The 27,330-nt window shown below is 38.8% G+C and overlaps 1 protein-coding gene across 3 annotated transcripts in view; it reads left to right on the top strand.

Annotated features, from left to right (window-relative positions):
* Window positions 1-26,804, top strand: part of zgc:152904 (uncharacterized protein LOC767777 homolog) — a 450,981-nt gene extending 424,177 nt beyond the window's left edge. The window contains exons 16-18 of one of the 3 annotated variants that reach the window (XM_017701911.2): window positions 12,958-13,165; window positions 18,752-18,871; window positions 21,265-26,804. In XM_017701911.2, coding sequence (XP_017557400.1) covers window positions 12,958-13,165; window positions 18,752-18,871; window positions 21,265-21,379 — 443 coding nt within the window. In that variant the 3' untranslated portion in view covers window positions 21,380-26,804. The remainder of the gene's footprint in view (window positions 1-12,957; window positions 13,166-18,751; window positions 18,872-21,264) is intronic. The other 2 variants (XM_017701912.2, XM_017701913.2) reach the window with 2 other exon arrangements.
* Window positions 26,805-27,330: the final 526 nt, after the last annotated feature.

Consider the following 27,330-nt stretch of genomic DNA (forward strand, 5'->3'; position numbering starts at 1 on the left):
AAGAACCATGTTAGTGTGAGCTTAAGGTCAATGCAAATAATAATATTATTGCCTTTGTTCCAGTTTGCTTAAAAAAAGTTTGATTAATAAAATTGGCCAAAAAATAGATGCTGTAGCTATTAAGAAATCATAATCATCCAAACAATTCAAGGTATAACTGATATATTACTTCATTGTTTACAGTCTTAGTCTTCAGGCTTGCTAGCAGACACCAGACAATCCATGAATGAATTTGTTGGTTATTACTTTGTTCAGACCCACTTTATGTAAGCCTATATAAAGCAAAGACCAGATTCATGAAAACATAGGCAGATATTATTGGTGTTGTAAGGGAAACAGAAAATGCTTAGACATATCCTATTGCACACATCAGTGTCATTTTCCCCACATGCCCCTTGATGCATTATGCATCAGACTCTGATGCCGTATCTGCCAGTTTTTCTCTTCTTTTTAATTTTGTCTTTTTTTTTGTTCTTCATAGATCATTCCTTCTAGCCTCTCTGACTCTCAATTTCCTGCATCTCCTGTCACTCACGCGGTTGTGTTAAATATATGGGCTTTTTATCCAGTGTTCATTATTATTACTGTGATTTTTGTGTGATTGTGTGCTTTTACCTGTTTTACCTGTTTTTATTTTTTCCTGAGTACATTTACTCTAATGTATGTTAGTGTAACAAGTCATTTGAAGCATTTCTATTGGTCCATTCATCATAAAATATTCACACAATGTAAAGGGCAGCTTATGGTTTTGTTTTCTGTATTAGGAAACTGAAATATTCTGCATGAATCTTAATGAATACTGATAAACCACACCAGGTGTTGCAATGTAGAAGTGACACCAAACAAAGTTCAAAACGTTTTATCATCATTTAGCATATGAGGTTTTCAAGTGTGGCCAATCGAATAGAATATTGGGTAAGCTCTGTAACATCTACAATCTAATATATAACATTCTAATATATAAGTACATTGTCTTCGTATTATTAACACACCATAGCAACTCAGTGCTCTTAGACTAAATACACACACACACACACACACACACACACACATCTTGTGAACCGCTTCTCCCTCAGGGGGTGCTGGGGGGTGGGGGGGGTTGTGTGAGGGTAGGTGGTAAAGCTGGAGGAGAAGCCAGGGGGAGTTTCTCCCAAAACAAACCCAAAAACAGCACATTAACATATGTCTTGTGTGAAGTTGTGACAGTCACCCAACTAAGCCGAGAGTGGTGCTGGGTGAGTGCGTGCAGGTGGCACAATCAAGTGCCGCCAGACGTGCATGGTTTCTGGCTCCTCTTGAAAGCCACACTGCTCCTGCTACCGGAAACAGTGGTGCTGTAGCCCACCCTCATTAGGCACCTTGGACAGTACTTCGCTGGCTTGGAGGCTTGAGCATTTTGTGTTTTAGGTGGCGAGACTCCCACCTTCTGCCACACATCCTTCCAGTCTTAAAACCAACCAATTACAACTGTGTCCTCCCAACAAATGCTGATCCCAGAGCTCTCACTGACATTATTCCCCTTGAAAACGACCCTAACATTTACACAAACTACTACCCAAACACATCTAAGTAGCCTTGCAAATTTCTCTCTTATTTGAAACTAAAATAGTTATAAATGTTGTTAACGAGGATATGGGGCATAAGATAATCTACTTACATAGAGAAGTGGAAAGTTGAAAATCAGTGAAAACAGGACTCTCCAAATCTGTTCCACACTAGGAATGCATTGCTATTGATAGCGGTATCAGATATTGGCCCAATACTGTTTTCATGTACTTGTATTCATAAAAATGCACCGAGACCAACATCCAATAAAACCTAATATGTGATGTAGCCTAGGGTACGCTGCCGTGCTGATGAATAAATGGCTGAAGCTGGCAGTCTGCTTACACAGGTAAGTGTTGCTGACCAAGTGAGAGTCAGACACAAAGGTCTGTTTAATTTTTATTTTTTTTTGGTATATTCCCACCAGACATACACTGTCTGATTTTAGCCTGTTTTTAAACACCCACAAACACTACCATTTCCCCAATATGGGTGGAGACATCATCACAACCATTTCCCCAACAGTTTCAATGTACTGTTGTCTTTGAGAGATGAGAGAGAGGTGAAAATCAAGCTTAGCTCCTGAAGCAACTCTTCAGATCTGAAAAAATCCAAACCACCCCAGAGCTTAGACCTCATCATTATGAAACAAAGAAAAAAGATTTCCAGAAAAGAAGCTGTGATAAAGACAAGAGTCTGCACACTAAACATTGAAAAAAGTTTATATCGTATTTAGTTGCTAAGACTTCTGTGTAATTCTGTACACAAATCATCATATTCTGTTTTTATTTATGTTTTACACAACGTCCCAACTTCATTGGAATTGGGGTTGTACAACTGTTCCGTTTGCTAGTCATGTACTGGCGTGATTACTAAAACTGTCTCTACTGAGACAGTCAATATCTTTGGTAAAGTTTTGGTAAACATTTGGACTCAGTTTGGTAGAATGATCTATATACTATATGTGGTCCTCTAGTTCTAGTTTATACTGCTCATTCTTGATTCAGCTGATTCTTGTTAAAATTGGCCTTGGAATGGGTAACTATAGTTTTTTCGCTTTGCTTTCGCTTTTGTTAGTTTGCTGCTTATTGATTTTTCTATAGGTCTCTTATGAGCACTGTTCAGTCTACTAAAAAGCTGAATGAGAGGGCTACAGTCACACATTCTATATAGCAACAACAGTGTGTAGGCATGGATGGATGGTTGAAAGAAAAACTGTGATTGTTTATTGTTTTAACACATTATTAACACAATGCCTTTGGCAGCCCTAATATTTATCCTAGTGCCAATTTTGGCTTTCAAAACATGATAATTTTTCTGATACATGTCACAGTTCATCGAAAGTGTTATCAAAGGAGTATGTACATCGGTGTCAGCAGAATCATATAAATCAGATCAGAACCAAACTGCTGACCTGAGCATAAAAACATGTCTTTTAATAAATACGATAGCAAAGCAGTTTTAGCTTTTATTTATTTATTTAGGTGCTTCATTTATAGTATGTGTTCTGCGTTTTTAATGATGGTTTCTGTCTCTTTGCGAGCAGGTTCAAAACCAGGCTCAAGTACTCATGTCCTCGTATCCTCATAGCAACATTGTCTGTAAAATTTGATAGCAATCAGATGATGGCAGAAAGATATTTCTCGAGGTGTATTTCATTTCTCAGTGACTCCTCTTGTTTTTATTCCATAAAAGCAATTTAGCACCATTTTAAAGTATGTACACAACTTGCAGTGAAAGTAAAAATCCTCACATATGAGTTCATAACAGTTCATTTTTGGACATTTTTATTCACAGATTCATCGGAAACAGACTATAGATGTCAAGATATCATGTAAATTAAGTTTTATTTTGTTATTTCCTTTTCTACTTTGTGGTCAAGATTTTTTTTTATTAATAAAACTTTTTTTACTAGTCATATTTCTTTTGAGAAATCTATTTTTATATGTTTAGTTTGGAAGTCTTGTGTGGTTCAAACAACATAGAACTTTATGTTTGCATAAAACTTTGTGTTTGCATGAATGTAGTAGACCATATTTACCATTTTTAGCCACTGTTACAGTTAACCTCCACTGTGGGGTTAGTGATAACATTTGCACTAGAGAGCTGTATGGAGATCCATTTCTCACCCGCTCACCCCTGACATCTCCCACATTACCCAATATCATCCCACCCCATATCCATATGCCTCATCACCATCTTTACATCATCCCTGTTTTTGTTTATCTCATATAGGTGCACTCTCTTGAGCCTACATTCTGCATGCACAGCCTGTTGATTGAACCACAACAAAAATGTGGAAAATATGGGCATATATCACAGCATGTTCTGTACTGTTCTCCCCATTGGACTGGAGCTTTGCTCTGTTTTCCTGAGTGCCTGCAGGTTGACCAAGTCCTGTGTATTTAATGTATTTAATGATCTACTCTTACCACCATCTTAGCTGGTGGATGATTACAGCAATCTGTGTAGTGGTGAGGAAAAAGTGTTCTGCAGTTTCATTTAATAACAGTGCTGTTATCAGCCTTTTTTTCCTTTTTAAAGGTGCTAGTACTTCATTTGGGCAGCCACTTTAGCTGTGGTGAGGGCCAGTTAGGTGGGCCATTCTGTGATTCTCTAAGTGGTCAATTTTGGGGATTACATGCAGAGCAAGTGTTCCACAGACGACCGGAGGGAGAACGTTTGTGAATTGTTACTTCATCCATTTAGACATCTACACCACCAGCATTGGAATCATGTCCAGTCATCACAGTTGCTAACTATATTGAGAAAAAAGGAATCTTTTCCTTGCTGAAATGATACGATGCATTCATTCACATCCTGAGCTAGCATTATCACAGCTCTGTAGCTTCTTTATCTGAAGTCATACAGCCAAAGGCCCACAAGGTCCCCATATCTTTGCACTAGCATTTTGTCCGGAGGACAGTGCTCAAGAGGCTCATTTCAAGAGTTGGTGGTCACTCATTGTCCTCTCGGACATACAGCACCCTCCACAGTTATTGGCACCCCTTATTAAGATGTGTTCTTAGGCTTCTAATAATTCTTCTTCTTCTTCTTTCGGCTCCTCCCTTTAGGAGTCGCCACAGCGGATCATACTGCCTCCTCTACTTTTACACCAACCATCTCCATGTCCACCTTCACTACATCCATAAACCTTCTCTGAGGTCTACCTCTTCTCCTTCTACCCGGCAGCTCCATCTCCAACATTCTTTGACCAATAGGCTTCTAATAATTATTTTTCTTTAATAAAATGACAACAATACAAAAAAAGAGAAAAATCCTACCTTTAATTCAAGTGCATTTATTCAGTGGGGAAAAAACATCCCACATTAAGAAATAATTCTTTTACATGAAATCATCTGTGCTAGAATTATTGGCACCCCGATGTCAATACTTTGTACAACCCCCTTTTGCCAACAAGACAGCACGCAATCTTCTCCTATAACATTTCACAAGATGGGAGAATTCAGAGAGAGGGATCTTCGACCATTCCTCTTTGCACAATCTCTCTAAATTGTCCTGGGTCCTCTCCTATGTACTCTACTCTTCAGCTCACTCCACAAGTTTTCAATTGGGTTGAGGTCTGGGGACTGAGATGGCCATGGGAGGAGCTTGATTTTGTGTCTGATGAACCATTTTTGTGTAGATTTGGCCACATGTTTAGGGTCATTATCTTGCTGAAAGATCCAGTGATGACCCATCTTCAGCTTTCGGGCAGAGGCCACCAAATTTTTATCTAAAATGTCGTGGTATTTCAAAGAGTTCATGATGCCATGCACCCTAACAAGGTTCTACAATTTTCTGTGGGAGATTATGCTCTTGAAATAAAACTGGAATTTATTTTAAGGCTTTTAATAAATCTTAACGAGGGGTGCCAATAATTGTGGAGGGCGCTGTGTGCATTTCTGTAGAAGTCTCAAATCACAAAATGTCTATCTTTCTTGCTGGGTTTTTAAGATTAAACAAATCATGGATCATAAATGTTGAATTGAAATACAATTGAATTGAATTGAGTTGAAATATTTTGTAAAAATAATAACAGTTTTTTTTCATGACAAGATAACTCACTTTATGTATGATGTCTTTGAGAGCCTTGAGGCTACATTTATAGCAATAGCTAGAAAACAGTTGCTTAGTTACAGTTAAGTTATAGTTTGGGGCTGGCATTTCAGTCGAATATGATGTTCAGATTTGGAAGTCACTACTCCAAAAATATTTTAAAAATACACCCCTCTGGTACTGGGTTTTTCTTTTGCACTGTAACTTGTATTTGTTTATCTATCTATTGGTTTTTTTAAGTATATGCACATGCCGCCAGCAATGTCTAGCTTGCTGGAGTAAATTAAATCCATAACCAGAACCACAAAAAGCAATAGTAGGTGAAGAAAAGCTCGCAATCTATAGCCTATAAGATAAACAGAAAAATGCTAATTGTCTGTTTCCTTAGCTACCATTGCTGGTTTACATCATTTCGTACCGTTTAGTGAGTTTGTGAAGAGTTACAACCCCAATTCCAATAAAGTTGGGACGTTGTGTAAAACATAAATAAAAACAGAACACGATGATTTGCAAATCCTTTTCAAACTATATTCAATTGAATACACTACAAATGAATATGAACAAACTTTCAAACGAATAAACTTTGTTTTTTGCAAATATTCACTCATTTTGAATTTGATGCCTGCAACACATTCCAAAGAAGTTGGGACAGGGGCAACAAAAGACTGAGAAAGTTGAGGAATGCTCAAAAAACACCTGTTTGAAACAGATGAACAGGTTAATTGGAAACAGGTGGGTGTCATGATTGGGTATAAAGGGAGCATCCCTGAAAGGCTCAGTCATTCACAAGCAAGGATGGGGTGAGGTTCACCACTTTGTAAACAACTGCGTGAGCAAGTAGTCCAACAGTTTAAGAACAATGTTTCTCAACATGCAATTGCAAGGAATTTAGGGATTTCATCATCTACAGTCCATAATATCATCAAAAGATTCAGAGAATCTGGATAAATCTCTCCAAGTAAGCGACAAAGGCAGAAAACCAACATTGAATGCCCGTGACCTTCGATCCCTCAGACGGCACTGCATTAAAAACCGACATCATTCTGTAACGGATATTACCACATGGGCTCAGGAACACTTCAGAAAACCACTGTCAGTGAACACAGTTCGTCGCTCCATCTACAAGTGCAAGTTAAAACTCTGCCATGCAAAGCGAAAGCCAGATGTCAACAACACACAGAAACGCCGCCGGCTTCTCTGGGCCCGAGCTCATCTGAGATGGACTGACGCAAAGTGGAAAAGTGCCCTGTGGTCTGGCGAGTCCACATTTCAAATTGTTTTTGGAAATCAAGGACGTCGTGTCCTCCGGGCCAAAGAGGAGAAGGACTGTCCAGATTGTTATCAGCACAAAAGCCAGCATCTCTGATGGTGTGGGGGTGTGTTAGTGCCCATGGCATGGGTAACTCGCACATCTGTGAAGGCACCATTAATGCTGAAAGGTACATACAGGTTTTGGAGCAACATATGCTGCCATTCAAGTAACGTCTTTTTCAGGGACATCCTGCTTATTTCAGCAAGACAATGCCAAGCCACATTCTGCACGTGTTACAACAGCGTGGCTTCGTAGTAAAAGAGTGCAGGTACTAGACTGGCCTGCCTGCAGTCCAGACCTGTCTCCCATTGAAAATGTGTGGCGCATTATGAAGCGCAAAATACGACAACGGAGACCCCGGACTGTTGAACAACTGAAGTTGTACATCAAGCAAGAATGGGAAAGAATTCCACCTACAAAGCTTCAACAATTAGTGTCCTCAGTTCCCAAACACTTACTGAGTGTTGTTAAAAGGAAAGGTGATGTGTCACAGTGGTAAACACGCCCCTGTCCCAACTTCTTTGGAATGTATTGCAGGCATCAAATTCAAAATGAGTGAATATTTGCTTCCTGTCCATCTGGTCTCCTGGACACACAGAATATCTACCTTCCTTCTCTCCATCATGTCTTCAAGCTCTCTGCCTTTACCAGTCATTGTCCCTATGTTCAGAGTACCTACTCTAACCTCCACACTCCTGCCTTTCCTTCTCTCTTGCTGCCTTCTAACCCACCTTCCTCCTCTCCTCTTTGATGGTCTTCGACCTACAGTAGTCCAATTTGCACCGGCACCCTGCTGGTCAACAGCACCGGAGGCGGTCGTTGTTAACCCAGGCCTCGACCGATCCAGTATGGCAATCATATTTGTGATCCGCATGATAGTTCTGGCACAAGTTTTACGCCGGATGCCCTTCCTGACGCAACCCTCACCTTTTATCCGGGCCTGGGACCGGCACCAGTACACAAAGTACACCCCTAATGGCTGGTTTCCTGGCTGGGATCTAAACTTGATGTATTTGTTATTTATTTACAGTGATGTTTAATGCTTTGTAGCAACACACACAAAAAAAAAAAAGCTTTATGGCCATCATAAACATCATGTAATGTGAAGCGAGGAGGCGGACACATACGGTGAGAAAAGCAAGATTTATTACACAAAGTACACCCCTAACACCCCTAAAAGGATTTGCAAATAATCGTATTCTGTTTTTATTTGTTTTACACAACGTCCCAACTTCATTGGAATTGGGGTTGTAGTTAACGTTCACATTACAAGCCTCACTGCTCAAAATCCAATTTTTTGCTCATCTCTTCAGCATGATGGTTTATACTCATTTAGGTACATGACTTAAATTTGTCATTAATGTGAATGAACCCATGTCCTGAGATGTCCCACACGCACACATCCTAATGAGTAACATCACATGAATCAATCGTGTGTCATGAAACAGCAAATAAAATACTAGCAGAACAAGCCTTAGCTATTCATTGTTAGAGCAAGATGAAGGCAAAAAGGATGTGATGTGCTGCTTTTCCACAGTCCCTATATCTGTTTATTATGCACTGTAGAGTGTAAAATACCATTCATTCTTGCACTCACTGAGGAATGACTAGGCCTTCCTGGATGCTCCTTTTATACCCAAGCGTGAATACATCACCTGTTTAGAATGTTTTTGAACATTCCACAATGTTTCTAGTCTTAAATTGCTAATAATAAACATTGTGTTTTCATTCAAACACTGGACACAGTGGCTTTATAAACATTTCACTATTTTATCTGCATTTCATTGATAGTTCCAAGTTATATGGAACTGTATTTGAAGAATGTAGCCCTTTATCAGTGTCAGTTGACAGTATCAATTAATGATAACAAAGATGCCATTTCTCCAGCAGATGAGGACAAGGTTTAGGTTGTGCCCATTGAAAAATCCTCATGTGGACCACTAATCTAAAGATCTCATCAGAGCAGGACTGGCAACCACTGCCATAGCAAGTAAAGATCACATTGCAGTTAGCTCACCTTCTTTCAGCAGAGCTGAATTATGAATGTGTATATGTACACCAAGAATGAGGCATTACATTTTCACAGTTTCATTGCCAAGTTAGCTTAAATCATCAGCTTACTTGCCACAACTCCATGAATAGGTGTTCATCAGTAACTAGCAATCTGTAGTAATAGCCTCTCAGAGCTCAGCCACTCTATGGACTAATGAGTTGCCAAATCCAGCAAAAAGAGTAAAGTTAAACTCAGTATGGCATCAACAAACAGCAAACATAAATAACACTCCAAATTGAAAGACTGAATGAATTAGGTATCAACATGAGACCCCTTGCTGCAAAAATAACCGTTATCTCCCAGTTTAGATTGTGTGCTGTGAACAAACACAAGACTTTTTCATTAGTCCAGGACCTCTGGTGGGTAAAAACTATTGACTTTGCTGCCTTTGATGTCAGCTATTTGTCCTTATGCCCTATCTTGGGTGCGTTCCGTTAACCTAAATGTGTGAACAGCGCTTTGATGCTGTTTGCTGTGTTTAAAGCTTGCTTCCTTTTTGCTTTTCCTTAGAGATAAGGATCACCAGAGACCTTATGAAACTTAAAATTTCGATTTATACAGCACTGTTGACCAAAGTGTGTCATAGTTCACCATCTCCAAGCCAAGCGCATTTTGCTTCATCTTCGGTTTATTTGATTGTACAGTGTGTTTTAGCCACTTTTAGATAAGATCTTGTTTATGCTTCAGGTCTAGGCTTTTCGTCAGTACTTTACACAGTAAAGAATCAAAAACTAGGTGTGAACAAGCTTCCTCCAACCGGCCTCAGGTTCTCCACATTGCGAAGGTGTTGCGAATAACCCTTTGATTTCTTCCTGCACAACAAAGATCAAAACATCTTTGAGAGAAGCTATAAAGTACTGTCCTCAAAGCTGGCATTGAACTTTAGATGCAGGCTCGAGAGAGTGCTTGACAGGGATAACTATGGCTTTCAGTAAACATAGGAAATGGTTTCCCATTCATGAGACAAGACTTAGTAATTATTGGAAGAGCATTTAAGGGCTTCATTTAGCTCTTTCAACTGAATAACATTTCCTCTCCTTTATTTATTAAGTGCAAATGCATTTTTAAACGTTCATCCAAAGGCCCCTGTCATCAAATTGAATTCAACCCAACAGGAAATGTTGGGCCCTTCAGCTATGAAACATTACTTATCAAATTCAAATGGCTTCTAATCCCAGGATGCTACATTAAAACATTGAGATTGCATACAAATGCTTCTAAACATACGCTATATTTCCAAAAGTAGTCATCCATCCAAATGATTCTCTTCCATGGCCACAGGTGTATAAAACCAAGCCTGCAGACTGCTTCTACAAACATTAGTGAAAGAATGGGTCGCTCTCAGGAGCTCAGTGAATTCCAGCGTGGTACTGTGATAGGACGTCACTTGTGCAACAAGTCCAGTCATGAAATTTCCTCACTACTTAATATTCCACAGTCAACTGTCAGTGGTATTATAACAAAGTGGAAGCAATTGAGAACAACAGCAACTCAGTGGTAGGCCACCTAAAATGACAGTGTGGGGTCAGTAGATGCTGAGGCACATAGTGCGCACACCAAACTTCGTGTGGCCTTCAGATTAGCTCAAGAGCAGCGTAGAGAGCAACAGCAACTCAGCCACGAAGTGATAGGCCATGTAAAATGCAAGTGCAGGGTCAGCGGATGCTGAGGTACATAGTGCGCAGAGATAATCAACTTTCTGCAGAGTCAGTCACTACAGACCTCCAAACTTCATGTGACCTTCAGATTAGCTCAAGAACAGTGCGTAGAGAGCTTCATGGAATGGGTTTCCATGACCTAGCAGCTGCATCCGAGCCTTACATCACCAAGTGCAATACAAAGCGTCGAATGCAGTGGTGTAAAGCTCCGCCACTGGGCTCTAGAGCAGTGGAGACGTGTTGTGTGGAGTGGCAAATCACGCTTCTCTGTCTGGCAATCTGATAGATGAGTCTGAGTTTGGCGGTTTCCAGGAGAACAGTACTTGTCTGACTGCGTTGTACCAAGTGTAAAGTTTGGTGGAGGTGGGATTATGGTGTGAGGTTTTTAGGAGTTGGGCTCGGCCCCATAGTTTAAATTTTTGGACAATTTCATGCTCCCAACTTTTTGAGAACAGTTTGGGGACGGCCCCTTCCTGTTTCAACATGACTGCGCACCAGTGCACAAAGCAAGGTCCGTAAAAACATGGATGAGCGAGTTTGGTGTGGAAGAACTTGACTGGACTGCACAGAGTCCTGAGCTCAACCTGATAGAACACCTTTGGGATGAATTAGAGTGGAGACTGTGAGCCAGGCCTTTTTATCCAACATGTCTGACCTCACAAATGCGCTTCTGGAAGAATGGTCAGAAATTCCCATAAACACACTCCTAAACCTGGCGGAAAGCCTTCCCTGAAAAGTTGAAGCTGTTATAGTTGCAAAGGGTGAGCCGACATCATATTAAACCCTATGGATTAAGATTAGGATATCACTCATTCATATGCATGTGAAGGCAGATGACTGAATATTCTTGGAAATATAGTGTACCTAAACTTAAATTTAAAGTTAATGTTAAATGTCTTTAGATAGTTTTTTTTTATGTTTATGTGTAATCAAGGTCAGGGATAAACATCTTATTTATAGGCCAGTAATTTATAGGCTGATGGATTTGTCATTATTAAAAAAAAACGAAGCTTGATATGTTGAGCTGCACTGACTGACTGTTTTATTAAATACACCTATCTTATATCTACACTCATTGCCCATTTTATCAGGTCCACATATCGTATAGGCACTTTGTAGTTCTATAATTCCGGATTGCAGCCCATCTTAGCCTCTCTTTACCCCTCTCATCAAAAGTCAGGACCCCCACAAGATCACCACTGAGCAGGCATTATTTGGGTGGTGGATCATTCTTATCACTGCAGTGACACTGGCCTTATATTTTACCATGTCAGTGTTATTGCAGTGCTGAGAATGATATACCACCCAAATAAAATCTGCCCGGTGGTGGTCCTGTGGGGGTCCTGACTATTGCACTTGTATGTTAAGTGGACCTGATAAAACTGACAGTCAGTGTACAAACAAGGGATGTCTACCTTTTCAAATTGGCCAGTGAGTATATATCTGTAAAGTCAAGCTGCTCAGTGAAAACAACACTGAAATAGAAGCTGATCTATCTTTACAGTGTGACCTTTACATGCATACAAACTAATAATAATTAGAATCTACATTTAGATTGACTTTGATTGATTTAATGTATTTATTTGATGCCAGTGTCTTGTAACAAATCTGACCTGAAATAGTGCACATTCACATTGATTAATGTGATATTGTTAGCTGTATATTTCTTCTTGCAGCATTTCAGTTGTTTGGGTAGCATAGCCTACTTTTAGATTTTTATATGAATTATTTTTAATGCTTAGTTGTTTTTAAAGAGAAAATATCAGATTTTTAAAATCGTGTTAATATTAGTATTGGAAAAGGCAATGTGCTATTGAGCAGAGATGGGGACTTGCAAGTCACCCTTGAGTATGCAAGCAAGTGCAGTAGTTAATCTGACTGAAGTAAGTTAAAGATCAAATTCCTTTAAAACGTCTGCTGGTTTAGCTGTTATTCTAGCTAGACAGATTACTAACTGTACAAACTTCAGACTAACAAAACGTTTTAAGCTGTTTTGCCTCTTTCCTTTAAACACCACATTTACTGCATGTAGCATATCAGTCTGAAAGACAGAACTGAACATTTTATCTATAATGAAAGGCTGGTTATTTTAAGCTGTATTGAACTAAAAACGAATATTCTGTACTAAAGACCAGAGCGTGGACTTGCTCCTTCAGATACCTTCCCCGACTCGAATTAAGTGACTTGCAGACCTCCCTGGTAAAGCTGTAAAGTTTGTTCTCTGAACAGTAGCCACAAAAGAAAGTGTGGAACCTGATGTGATCAATTAAGCCTTGAACTAGGTAAGACATTCAGCAACTGATGACTATGCTTCTTCTGCTCTGTCTCAGCAGACTCCCTGTTCAGCGGCCTCGGACTGGGCGCAGTGGTGGGTCTGGGGCTGGCCGGCCTTCTGCTCCTGCTGGTGCTGGTTGATGTCAGCTGTTTCTTCCTGCGCCAGTGCGGTCTGCTCATGTGCATCTCCCGGAAGCTTTGCAGCAAGAAGACTGCCACCAGCAGCAAAGGCAAAGAGCTGGAGGAGGGCAAGGCAGCCTACCTGTGAGTTCAGCCCAGGCTTAACCAGACCATTTTACTACTGACTGTCCTGCTGTGTTACATGTTACGTAGTGTAGTACACCTGTTCAACCAGACACACCTCATTAGTCGGTCACAGAGGTGGGCTATATGATTAAAGAGTAATCATGTGATACTTGAAGACATCTTCGCGATGCACAGTACACAGGACAAACTATGCCATAGATACAGTGATTTTTACTTTTCATTAACATCAATAGGATGTTTTGGCTGGATATTTTTGGTTGGTATTTTTGGTTCTCAGTCCAGCAGTGATGCAGAGGTCCAGAACAACACATGATCCACCACCCAAATAATACTTGTTCTGTGGCTGTTGCTGCAGTCTGTAATTGTAGATCTACAATTAAATATAATTGTATATAATATAAATATAATTTAAATACAATTAAATACAATGGACAAAGTATGTAGATACAAGAAAGTTTTTTTATTGAAGTGGCCAGTCAGTATATTTAGACTGATACAGACATACACATTAAAAGAAAACAAAGATTGCGAGACAAATTTAATTACTTAACACAACATTTCCCTCCATTTAAATTATCCTTGATTTGATTTATGACTTGATTTGCAGCAGCAAATAACTATAAAATAACTATAAATAACTATAAAATCCATCCACAATTGGAAGGTCAATCAGCTCAAGTCTATTTTCTTGTACAAGCTCTAAAGGATTCACGTGTCTCCTATGTTCCCTGTGCTAAGTCATTCAGTCTGACAATGACTACAATATCATGACAGAATTCAACGTGATAACAGTAAAATATCACCATATTGCCCACCTCTAATCTGTCACAACATCTATTAAACCAGTCTGTTTTTTCCCCACTTTTTTATGTCCTTTTATGTTCTGCGTAAACTTGTTGAGGTGTTTGTTTTCGCTTTTGTTTTTTCTGTAAGTAATCAAACCCACGTTGACTAAGAGGAGAGATTTGATATAGTGTATAGCGTTTCTTATTTAAAATACACATGAAGAATGGGGGTCTTTGGAAAGTCGCTTTTGATTGACAGACAGCATTTAGCCTACCCATGGTAAGTGATGGAAATTTAATGATGGCTTTTGTTAAAGTTAATGCCAAGTTTTGTCAGTCTATTAGTCATCTCCTTTCTGAACTGTGCAATTATCACAGAGGGAAGGTGTCCATTCTTTTACACAGCCATACCCAGGAATTTCAGACAGCCTGGAGGGGAAATGTCTCAGTTCTTGGAAGGAATTTAATGTTCTCTAATGAGGGGCATTTGGTTTAAAAGGTCAGTGGTTGTCCTGATTATTTTATTAAAGCACAGAGTGAGGAAGTGGCAAGGATTAGACTTTTGATAACGATGTGCCGGATGGCCCGTTTCAGTGTCGTTAGTGCTGGGTGATATTAGTATTATCGGTATAATATTGGTATTGGTATGTCACAGTTTTTCCAGAAGCATTTATTTATGACAGTGTAATGTCATGATATTTAAGTTTGCCTTAATAAAGTTAATAAACCCATGATCCCTGAGGACTGCCACCCTGTTTGGATTGGTTTGTAGGCCTGGCCTGGGTGATCAAGAAATATAACTAGATATAGGATTATTAAATAATATCTACATGCAATCTTTTATTCCTGTTTTCTCTTAAAACAAAGAATTGTTATAGAGCAGACTTTAGACTGTGGTAGTAAATTTTTCACTTTCCAAGCTAGGGGTTTCCCAGAGTGCAACATATTGTCTGAGGAAAAATCAAAGCATTTTCTGAACAGTTTAAGTGTCCCAGTGGTTCTGGTGAGTTATAAAATTACAAAAATATATTATTTCATGGTTTCCCACACACATCTGTAGCTGAAATCCAGAGAAGGTTTTTAAAAAATATATTCAACCTATGTAGACATGACTTTGGAAACTCATTTACTTTTGTACATACAGCAGTCTGGAATTTCTTCTCAAGGGGGAGTTATTAGCACCCAATCGTCTTTTTTGTGCGTCATTTAACGCTGAATTGTCTTGAGCTGTGTCTCAATTTGTACACAGGTTCAGGGTGTAGCGCTGATTAGGTAACCAGTAAATATGATTTTGGGTGCTGGCTGGGTCCCTGGAGGTGGGACAGCAGTTATGTGTAACATGGATGTAGAGACAATACACATTGACATAGTACCAACGTCATCAACTGGGAAGCTCATCCACTGTGCTGTGTTTGGTCGTACTGTCATTTTTATGATGGGATATTTCAGTTGTTTTATGGACATTATTATTTGGTATTATTTGGACGTCAGTCACATGTAACAATGTCCAATGCAGTTAAGCCTTTTTTCATGCAATTAAAGAATTCAGTTAACATTGCTATTCATTGGTTTACCTCAGCCCTTCACAGCAGCTTTATCTGATCCTTGCTGTAAATATTTAAACTTAAAGGCTGTAACTGAATATATCCGAAGGGGCCTTGTTAGCCTGTTAGCGTATTAGCTACCTTTAATGTAATTTTCTGTTCATGAAGTGAATTAAGTGCAGTACATGTGAAATAGCATTTCTATTATATTATTACTCTAGATATACAGTGGGGCAAAAAGTATTTAGTCAGCCACTGATTGTGCAAGTTCTCCTACTTAAAAAGATGAGAGACGTCTGTAATTTTCATCATAGGTACACTTCAACTATGAGAGACAAAATGAGAAAAAACAGTCCAGGAAATCACATTGTAGGATTTTTAAAGAACTTATTTGTAAATTATGGTGGAAAATAATTATTTGGTCACCCACAAACAAGCAAGATTTCTGGCTCTCACAGACCTGTAACTTCTTCTTTAAGAAGCTCTTCTGTCCTCCACTCGTTACCTGTATTAATGGCACCTGTTTGACCTCGTTATCTGTATAAAAGACACCTGTCCACAGCCTCAAACAGTCAGACTCCAAACTCAACCATGGCCAAGACCAAAGAGCTGTCGAAGGACACCAGAAAGAAAATTGTAGACCTGCACCAGGCTGGGAAGAGTGAATCTACAATAGCCAAGCAGGTTGGTGTGAATAAATCAACTGTGGGAGCAATTGTACGAAAATGGAAGAAATACAAGACCATTGATAATCTCCCTCGATCTGGGGCCCCACGCAAGATCTCATCCCATGGGGTCAAAATGATCATGAGAACGGTGAACAAAAATCCCAGAACTACACGGAGGGACCTCATGAATGACCTGCAGAGAGCTGGGACCAAAGTAACAAAGGCTACCATCAGTAACACACTACGCCAAGAGGGACTCAATCCTGCAGTGCCAGGCGTGTCCCCCTGCTTAAGCCAGTTCATGTCCAGGCCCATCTGAAGTTTGCCAAAGAGCATATGGATGATCCAGAAGAGGATCAAAATAGAACTTTTTGGAAAAAAACTCAACTCAAGTGTTTGGAGGAAGAAGAATGCTGAGTTGCATCCCAAGAACACCATACCTACTGTGAAGCATGGAGGTGGAAACATCAGGCTTTGGAGCTGTTTTTCTGCAAAGGGGACAGGACAACTGATCCGTGTTAAGGGAAGAATGAACGGGGCCATGTATCGTGAGATTTTAAGCCAAAACCTCCTTCCATCAGTGAGTATTGAAGATGGAACGTGGCTGGGTCTTCCAGCATGACAATGATCCCAAACACACCGCTCGGGCAACAAAGGAGTGGCTCCGTAAAAAGCATTTCAAGGTCCTGGAGTGGCCTAGCCAGTCTCCAGACCTCAACCCCATAGTGTTGTTTGTCCATTTATGGAGGGAGTTGAAAGTCTGTGTTGCCCAGCGACAGCCCCAAAACATCACTGCTCTAGAGGAGATCTGCAGGAGGAATGGGCCAAAATACCAGCTACAGTGTGCAAACCTGGTGAAGACTTGCAGGAAACGTTTGACCTCTGTCACTGCCAACAAAGGTTATGTTACAAAGTATTGAGTTGAACTTTTGTTATTGACCAAATACTTATTTTCCACCATAATTTACAAATAAATTCTTTAAAAATCCTACAGTGTGATTTCCTGGACTGTTTTTTCTCATTTTGTCTCTCATAGTTGAAGTGAACCTATGATGAAAATTACAGAGCTCTCTCATCTTTCTAAGTAGGAGAACTTGCACAATCAGTGGCTCACTAAATACTTTTTTGCCCCACTGTAGTGTAGTATTTTGTAGATAGAATAGGTAGTCATATTGGTAAACATTAATGTCAAGGCATGTAAGCAAAGTTAAATCAGCTAAGTAGCTTGCAGGTTGCTGTCAATATTTCAATTCATAGAAAACTGATCATGATTGATAAATTGGGAATTTCAGATGCCAGAAGTTCAAGTGCACTGAAACAGTTCTGACAATGAGGCTTAGAAAATGGCTGGTTCCCTGGGCAGTACCCTGACTACTGAATAATTGTGTTCTTTGAGACACACCCTTAGCCTCAGACACTCCCACATGTATATGTAGTTCCTGGTGTCTGTAGTAGCTTAAGCTGACTGCAAGAATCAGATTTGTGTCTGTTGTGCTCTGGTTGGCTACCCGTACATCCATGTCACTGCACTTCTTTTCATCCGTGTTTTAACAATCCAACAGGAAACAAACTTTGCAAGCCCTGTGTAACATGACTGAGCCGTTCAGAGTGGGAAATATAGTTGCTGGATGAAACAAAGTACAAAGTATCTTTATAGGTTATTCAGCAGTTCTCACTTCCTTAGCCCTGTTTGGAAAAACACCTTCTCCTATGTCCTGTAACAGCAACGGCTACTGGTTAGTTATTTTGGTATGGCCCTTTTGCTCTTAAAGTAGACAATTTGTGGCCAAGTGAAGGGACAAAATGCATATGACTTTGATGATAGGCAGAAATCTGGCTAGCGGTACTAAAACAAGAAACATGTGAACCTACACCAGAAGGAGAGGACATGCAGTTCCAAAACTAGAAAAATTATGTCCAGTAAAATTATGTTGATACTCCTGATTTTAATGTGAAAATATCATGCTAATTACTTATTGATATTACCCAGGCCTGTTGGACTATTTTGTTCTTTTTTCTTTTCTACATCAAATATCTCTGTCATTGTACAGGCAGCAGAGACTTCGCTATTTTATAGAATAGAATATTACCATGTGACACCAATACCTATATATTGATATAGATATACCACCTAGCACTAAGTGACATGCGGTATTATGTCCAGGAATAAAGATTGCACAAATTGGCAGAGGACAGAGTTTTTTTTTTCCCCCCATTAAATTGGAGTGGTAATTTAATAAGAGACTGTGAGGTGTAGAGAACAAGCAGGGCAAACATGCACTGACAGCCATCCCCAAAGCCTTTCTGGTAAAGTCCTTATTAGTGAGATTATTGTGCCTTGAGAGAAAAGTAAAGCCTCTTTCTGTGCTGCCTCTGGGGTTTGTAGATAACTCTGAATGCAACCGGTCTTAGGCTATACGCAGTGCATAAGGCTCTTCTGTCAACAGTGAGGATATGGGATCAGCCTATTCCCAGCGAAGCACATCCCTAATGGCATTGTCTCTGTAGCAGCTTCTGCCAGGCACGTAATGCCTGCCTCTTGATGTGTGTGTGTATGTGTGTGTGTGCGTGCGCATGTGTGAGTAGGGGTGATGGGTCCAAGGAGCCCATTGTGGAGATGAGGACAGAAGAAGAGAGAATAACTAACCCAGAGGACGGCAGTCCAGTGCACGAACCAAATGAGACAACTCCTCTAACTGAGCCAGAGTAAGAGGCAGATCTGTCATGGAAAAGTACGAAGGAGTAACTGTAGTCAGGAAAGAGAATCAATTAGCTTTGCAAGCATTTGAAATATGTTTAGTCATACTGTAGGACCGGAAGGTCGTGGTTTTGTAGCTTACTGTTTTGTTAATTTTATTGTTTTTTTCAGTTTAATCACAACATTAGTTCTTCGAGTAGTTTGGATTCATATTGGCTGGAGTTTTTGTGTTTGTCTTTGCTTCTTCTTTGTTCACTGTGACATTCTGGACTTTTAGAGGTATTATTAAGTCGTCCTGTCAAGTAGAACAACATCATAGTCATACTGTTATGATCTTCTTGCATATGGCTTAATAAGAGGCCCAGTCACATTAGCACTTTGACAGTGAAATTCCATACTTTCATTCATTTCACTGTGAAATGCCACAATGGGGAGTTTAACATTACAGACTTCCAGAGTGAAAAACGTCTATGAAGGATTTGAAGACTGAGACCACTGACCAATGTTTTAATTAATGATAACTGCTATAAAATCAAAAGGTCACATTTATTGTTTTTTTCTTTCCATTTTGAATGCACTTCGGCACTTTATCTGAGAATCTAGTCTGAGTTTTATTTCATTCATAGGCACACAGCAGTGAGTTTTCCTGTGAACAATGGCAGGAGTGAGTGTTACGTGGAGTGCTGGCATACAATACTGTCTTTTTACAACTAGTCAATTGTTATGAAATTAAATCATTGGAACTTTCTCACCAAATCCAATGCATTCTTTTTGCTTAATAGAGAGAATGCAGGAAAAAGGCCAGGAGGAGAAAGAAATAGATTTGTCAAGTAGTAACACTGTTGAAACTCTTATTTAGCTTTTAGCCAGTGCAGCTCACTGAATAACAGCCCATTCTGCTGTTAAAAGAAAGTTCACAAACGGCACAAGCAGTTCCAATAATTCACAGAAGCTGAAGCAGCCATAAAGCAGGTATTCATTTTTCACAGTGTCTAAACCAGGCCTGGATCAGCACATTGTGGGTTCCTGGGCATTACCTGGCTATCTTTTTTTGGTGGCTAGGGATTGTTTATTATTTTTGTAAGAATAGATTTGAATCTTCCAATCTGGGCTGTAAAGCAGTACATTTTCCAAATGAAATGAGGTTGGCAGCAGAGCAGTCATCATTCTACATAATCCAGTGGCTGTGGTAAAAAGGAAAACCATAGGTTACACACGTTAACAATAACACTGGTTAACAGAAACCCAGTGAGGGGCTCCCGAGTGGCACAACCGTCTAAGCGTTGGCCCTGTCATCAGGAGATTGGTAGTATCATGTGATTGGGGGAGTTCTAAGTAGCGGGTGGAATTGGAAACAACTAAATTGGGGAGAAACTTGGGTAAAAAAAAAAAAACAAAACAAAACATAAAGCCAGTGACCAGTGCAACACTTACAACATGCCTGCACTCTCAACAGGCCCATTTACCTAAATGAAGATGAGATGAATTAAACTCAGCTGACGTGTACCTAACAATGATGAATAAAAGAACAGCAGCAAACAATCAAAACTGTTCTAAAGTAATCATACAGATGCGGTGGGCGTGGAAAATGTTTATGAATCAGCACCTTTTTTCTTACGTTTAACTTTGGAAATGGGCATCCTCTATTCACTCATGTCCTGCAGATCCTCTCCTCATATCTGGAGCTTCAAATTTAAGGTATCTTTACAGCAAAGCTGGTTCACTGATTAAAACAAAAAGCAGACAGCTCAACTGAGGTAATAGAAGATTTCTAGAAGTGATTGGAGGAGAAAATGAAGCAGACAAAAGACTGGAAGAGCGTCAGAATTATAACACAACGACAAAGCTGTAATTAGTTAATTTTTTTCTCTGTGCAGAAAAATTAAGTTTCCACCAGACATCAGTGTAGATGTTTACATTTTATTACAGGGGCCTTGTGACCTGGACCCAGGCCTAGTCTAGAAGCAATACTTTATGTAATTCTTCTCAAGCTAGCTAAAAATTAATACGCAACTTGGCCAGTTTCCTCCCTCAAATCATTACTAAATCATTAACTGCACATTGAAGGATGTTGTTTAGTGCCAATTTTCCTGTCACACCTTGCTCACACCTATTACGCAACAAGACAGGGACCGCAAATGTCTAGTGTGACTGTTGCTTTACACTTTTCCCCAGTGACGCAGGGAATGTCATTACATATATTATCCATTGCCTTTCTAAGGCATTGCATATGCTTTTGTAGGTGTTCTTTCTTCTTGGTCCATCATCCTCCATCCAACGTAATCCAACGTATTACGTATGATCATCCTCTATCATTCCTGTGTTCCTCCCAGTGGCTCTATATTAGGGAACGTCCTTTTAAGGAATAAAGATGTTAAGCATATGTTCTCTTTGCTTACAGAAAACTCCCTCTCAAAGAGGAAAATGGAAAAGACGTCCTCAAGCCGGACTTGATCGAGATCAAGGTGCACAGCGACAACAGCATCCACACAAAACAGGATGACAGCAAAGCGTAATGTGGGGGGACATTCTTTGGGAGGACGCTCCGAGCCTGGCCCAAACAAGACCAAAACACCAGGAAAAAAAATGTAAAAAGAAAAATACAAGCGTAATTGGAATCCTCAGAAGTAGAACAGCTAATCAAGGGCACACATACGGGGCATCTGTAAATATGTTATAAATATATAAAAAAAGAGAGAGTTGAGTTTTTATTGTGATAAATTAATTGTTCTTTCTATTTGAAGCAGCTCCAGCTGAAGGCACTTGATTTTGAGTGACATTTTCTGTTTTTAGCCACCTTTTTGTGTTGGTAGGGCTTTATATTCATGCCTCCACTTCAGCTTTGATTCTGTCCTTGCAAATTAAAACACGTTGGGTCTCTGTGGATAACACAGAGCTTTCAAGACCATTTGGCATGTGCCAAAATGTCCCCACATGGACATCACAATGGACATTACCATCCGATTGCCATGTCTTGTCCACATTTCTGGGTCACGTTCCTTCAAAACGGCAGCCTTGGTGTTTTGCTGTTTTTTTGGCTAGACTTCTTACCATACCACTCTATTTGTGTGTCTATGGAGTATGCTAACTATGTGCTCATTGGATTTCGAGGCACCAGTTACTCTGCAAAAGAAAATCCTTACATGAGAGACATTAAAATGGCATTTTTGTTATCAACCACAAGGCCACTCATGTTGCTGTTGCATTCTACTTTCCGTTGCAAAGTTGTGTGTGCGTGAATGTGAGTATGTTGTGCTAAAGGCAATGTCTGTTTCGTGAGCCATTCTGAGTTATTATATTTTCTATATTTTATGATGAATTTCACTCGTTTGTACATATGCGTGTATAATGTAGTGCTAACATACTGTATATCAAGTGTTCCTAGAAAACCACAAATAAAGAATCAGGTAAGGTAGAGTTTGCTGTAAGTATGGTGCAGAAATTTGGTTAATGAATTGTGAAAATATGTGTGGCCAGGCCTACTGGCTCTGCCGTTACTGGGTGAAGTTCTAATGAACATTTTGTGTTTAAGAGTAATGCCAATGAAACTCATAGTCACAAACTCTTAGTGCAAATGCGGCACATCGATCTTACGTTTGCTTTTTTCCCCAAATGCATTATCCTCTAAGATATATATTTTTTTAATACTCACATTTTGTGGGGGGGGTTAAAAGAATTTTAAACAAGTACATTACTGAGGCTCTAAGAATGTCAAACTTAAGTTTCCTGAAGCTTTCTCAATCAAAAAAAAATCTCACTGTTAAGATGATGGCCACTCGAGTCAGCAGTGTTGACTTCACCAACAAAATGTATTAAACAAACAAAACAAATTAAATTAAGACTGCAAGCCAGAGGCAGATTGACCCAAAACTGTTGGCTAGCGTGCACTTTGGCTAGGAGGAATAGCAAGAATAATAGCTAATTTGTCTTAATTTTTCAGTTAGTTTAGCTGAGGTCTTAGCAAATTACAGATTAGATTACCTTAAACTTCAGATGGATTAGCTGTTAGCGTATTTGCTGTATAAACTACAGACTGGTGACATGCATTCCTAATACAAATAACGCATGGCTGCAACTTACTAAGGTGTAGTAATGGGATACTGATGCATGGCCGCGATTTATCAAAACGTGAGATTAAGTTGTGGCTACAACTTAGTAGGACATGAAAACAAAATAGTTAAGTAATGGCAATGACTTGTTAAGATGTGGGAGCAAGATAGTTAAGTGGTGGCCAAGACAGTGAGGTTGTGACAGTGACTTAGAAGATGTGGAAACAAGTTAATTCAGTTTTGACAGTTAAGTAGTGGTTACATATTACTATGGCATGGGACCAAAATAGTTCAGTTGTGGCTATGACTGGCTATGAAGCTTTGGGAATGAGATAATCCAATTTTGAAAGTTAAGTTGAGGCCATGTCTTTGTAAGCATGGGAACAAGATAGTTCTGTGGTGGTCGTGGTAATTGAGCTTCACTAATTCATCACTTCACTAAGTTGTGGCCATGACTTAAGTTGACTCAGTTCAGACATGTAGTGTGTTGTGAACATCTCTGCTGTCAATTTATTACTGTAAGTACTGAAAGTAAACAAACCTTTGGTACATTTTACTGTAGGTTACTGTTCATAAGGCTACATGACAACTACATAAGCTTGTCGTTAAATAGGCATCATCTGTCAAAAAGGCTACTTTAGGTAAAATTAAAATGTATCAGTGTCATGCAGCCTTATGAATAGCACCCTATAGTAAAGCGTTATCAAACTTTTTTTTTGTTCAGTTTATTTAGCAAACATGTGATCAGGATCCAAAATTGGTCACTGTTAATGGTCAGAACTTGCTTTTAGAGTAATAGCAAACATTCACCATTACTGAATGTCAATCATAAATGAAATGTAACATAACAGCATTCCTATGTTAAATAATTCAACAGTAGTCCATCGGTGCAGTCAGGAGTTTGATTTAAAGATTTTAATTGAAGATCACTGCAGATGAATGTTGAACTCTTATGCTGAAACTGAAGCATTTGTTCCGTTTCGTCTGTGATCGTGTGTGTATGAATATGAGAGATTTTAAATGTGTTTTAATGTGCGAGGAGAGCTTGTAAGTTAAAGTGAGATTTTCTGTGTTCTTTTATTTATTTATTTATTTTGATTTGATGCAGTGATTAAATCTTTTACGCAGGAGAGAGTTGAAACTCGGTCTGTGCTTGATGCGCTGCACGCCAGCTTGTCAACCTGAATTTAGCTGATCTGAGCTTTGTGGTTTTTTCAAGCTGCCCCAATACACATTCACTTCAGGTCACTTCGAACCACATAATTTCAGACACACAGCTGAAATCGAGTTTCTATTCAAAGATTCTGTTGTTGTCTATGCATAAGCTGAATAGAAACTCAACCTTTGCTTGTGTCTTTTTCTTTTCTTTTTTTTTTATCTAGGACTTGGCTGCCTGCATTTTTCTCTAAAGAGATTTTGGGTGTTTTATTATTCGTCTAGATTTCAGGCTCCAATCAGATCTCATGGAATTTGTAAGAGTTGCAAGCGTGTGTGTGAGGAGTTGCAATCAGTTGGCTCTTTAAAGTTGAGAACTACAGTTTGCTGTCGTATTTAAATGATATAACAATTATAGCGTTTACACTATTGCACACTACTGTCTGGCTTGGATGAAAGGATAGAAATGGCTGGCTAGCATTTGCTTTGTAGCATTTGGTGTTTATCTGGCAAGTGAAATTCTTATTTCTCTATCAAATGATCCTCACAAGCTTTATAATTAAATGTTTTTCAAATCTGAAGATGCACAGAATCTGAATTGATATCCCAAGAATGGCACCTGGTCATTCATATAAGGGTCACACTACCATTGCAGTGGCAGTTAGGGTACTTGCCCAGTCAAGTATGTGGACTGAAAGTCTACTGTCCTAAACAGAGTTGACACTGTCCTGAACAAATTTTTCAAAACATTTATATATATTATACATATTTATATATAAATAATCTCTATAATACTATTAATTCATTAATAAAATAAATGCTATTATTACTACTACAACAAACTATGTAAAACCTCCCAGGTAAAGGGTTTTTCTGTTTGAGAGAAAAGTTTTTTGGATACTCCACCTTTGCCAGCATTTGTAATCACATCTTACACTAGAAGTGAGTACCAAAAAACAACACAATTGGATAAATGTGGCTTCAGGCTCACCATCTTTCCCGCAGAGATGACTTTTTTGTATATAAAAGCAAATAAAGGCCATATCAAGTATGATTGTTCGCTGTCAAAACTACCCCATGGCTGAATGTCAACTTGCCCGATCAGGCAAGTGATTTATATGCCACTGTCCCGAATTCATATTACTCCTGCCCTGGGCGCTGTGACCATCATAACCTGCACTTCATGTTTCACGAGTAACATCACTGATGCAATCTTCTTGCAACACATAAATATGTCAGTATTTTAGCCAAATATTTTAGAAATATAAAGAGAGTTTCACTAACCTTAGACTTTCTTACTTGGACATATCCAGACAAGAGGTCATTCAAAAAGTCCTTCCTGATTTTGTTTTGATAGATTCTTTTGTTTTTAAGTAATTACTTAATTGTTCATTTATCTTAATGACTTTTTTGTCTCTGTAAGCCCACTGAAAAATTTTGGGATGAGATTTATTATTAACAAAATTAACAAAATTAAAATAATGTCATTATATTTTAAATCATTTTTAACACACGCCAGAAACTTTAATGCATTTTTACAACTTAAACTGAAAAACCAAACATCAAAAATATCTTTAGATTAAACATAAAATGTAAATATTATATATTATAAATATAAAATAGTGGTTTGAATAAAAATATTCCGGTATGAAATCACTGCTGTGACATGCTGTTTTTCCATGTGCAATATCACAAACACATCAAATAACTTAATGGTTGTTTGTCTGTGAATTTAGGAATAGAATAAAGGATAAGCAGACATCTTAGTTTAAGTCATTTTCCTGGCTTCAGGGTTGTGGGGTACCATTTGCCAAAGCAGTGGTACAATGATCTGAATGAGTGTGATATACAGTATGTGGCAGAGCTGAGTTGGCTTGTGCCAAAGGATCAGCATCTAACACTGATCCTCTCGTGTCCGAGTTAGTCACAGAACTTCTTATTCAAAGACAAATATTGGTTTGGGGTGGCTGGATGTTTGTAGACATAAGCAAGCATCCCATAACATTGCAGTCTAAACAGTACTTAGTGCTGGTTTAAGGAACTATTAACTCCATTCTTATACATTGTTCTAGAAATATATACAAATAATTATTTTGCCCTGAATTTAGTGTGAAGCACTCAGTTACACTTGAGTTTCACTGATATAAAATACTACACTTTTTGAAAAGTAATGTATAGAGAATATTATACATAATGTATTTACCAGATTTTCAAACAAATTCTTCTAGGGAGAAGATACGTTTCACAACTTAATATTTAAAAATAGAACAATAATACAATAAAAATATGCATACTCAATATACAGTTATAAGTGCCATGGAATAATGAAGTAGTATAGATGCTGAAGACGAACCCTTGAATGTACCATCCCAGAGACAGCAGTGACAGTTTAGCACCTTTTTTTCTGAGATTGTGCTTTTAAACACATGCACGATTGATTGAAAGTTTACAGTCTGTACATCTGAGAGAATTTCTCAGCTTGTTTCAAAATGCTTTTCTTATCTGTGATGATAACGCTGTTAATTTTGTAGCTGCATGTGGTTTAATTATCAAAACCAAGTCCAACAAAAAAAAAACAAACAAAAAAAAAACCTGGCTTGTAATAATTCCTATAAATTCTTTGTGAGATCTGGTTGGCTGGCCTACGACTGAGGTAACTGATGGAGGCTGTCGCCTGTGGAACACCTGTTACGATGTAATTTTCCTGTTGTAAATAAATGTGTCCTGGTATAAAACAGTGCTTGTGTGAACTTGGCCCTGCGTTGTGCTTGTCCAGCATATTTTCAGTGAGCAAATAATTGAATACAAATGAATGGAAAATGTTTGAAAAGATAATGATCGCTGAAGGAGTGCACAAAGCGCCTGTACTGACCACTGTGAAAGATATTTAGTTTGCAGATTTTTTTTCCACAAATGTCTCGACACTTTCAAAAGGTTTTCTGACCACTTAAGTAAACGTTAGCGTTATTAGCAGTGGGGGTGTAAACGGCATGACAAACAATAAATGACCTGCAGTAATTTGACTTTAATTATGCTACTCTGGCAATTTTCTCTCGAGTTAGATTATTATTTTTCATTATACAAGATGTGCTCTCAAGAGGATGTTTCTCCTCGTCTGACTTGTTTTATTTATTCATGTGTTTTCTTTTTTATTACACATACTTGTTTTAATTAAGCGATGTGTTTAAGGTAGTCAAGTAACTAATAGTCCTCTGTGTCCTGCCAGAGGCTATAATACCGTTTTGGACGGAATACTCTTTAAC

The sequence above is a fragment of the Pygocentrus nattereri genome, chromosome 12, assembly GCF_015220715.1.
Source record: "Pygocentrus nattereri isolate fPygNat1 chromosome 12, fPygNat1.pri, whole genome shotgun sequence".
Lineage (NCBI taxonomy): Eukaryota > Metazoa > Chordata > Actinopteri > Characiformes > Serrasalmidae > Pygocentrus > Pygocentrus nattereri.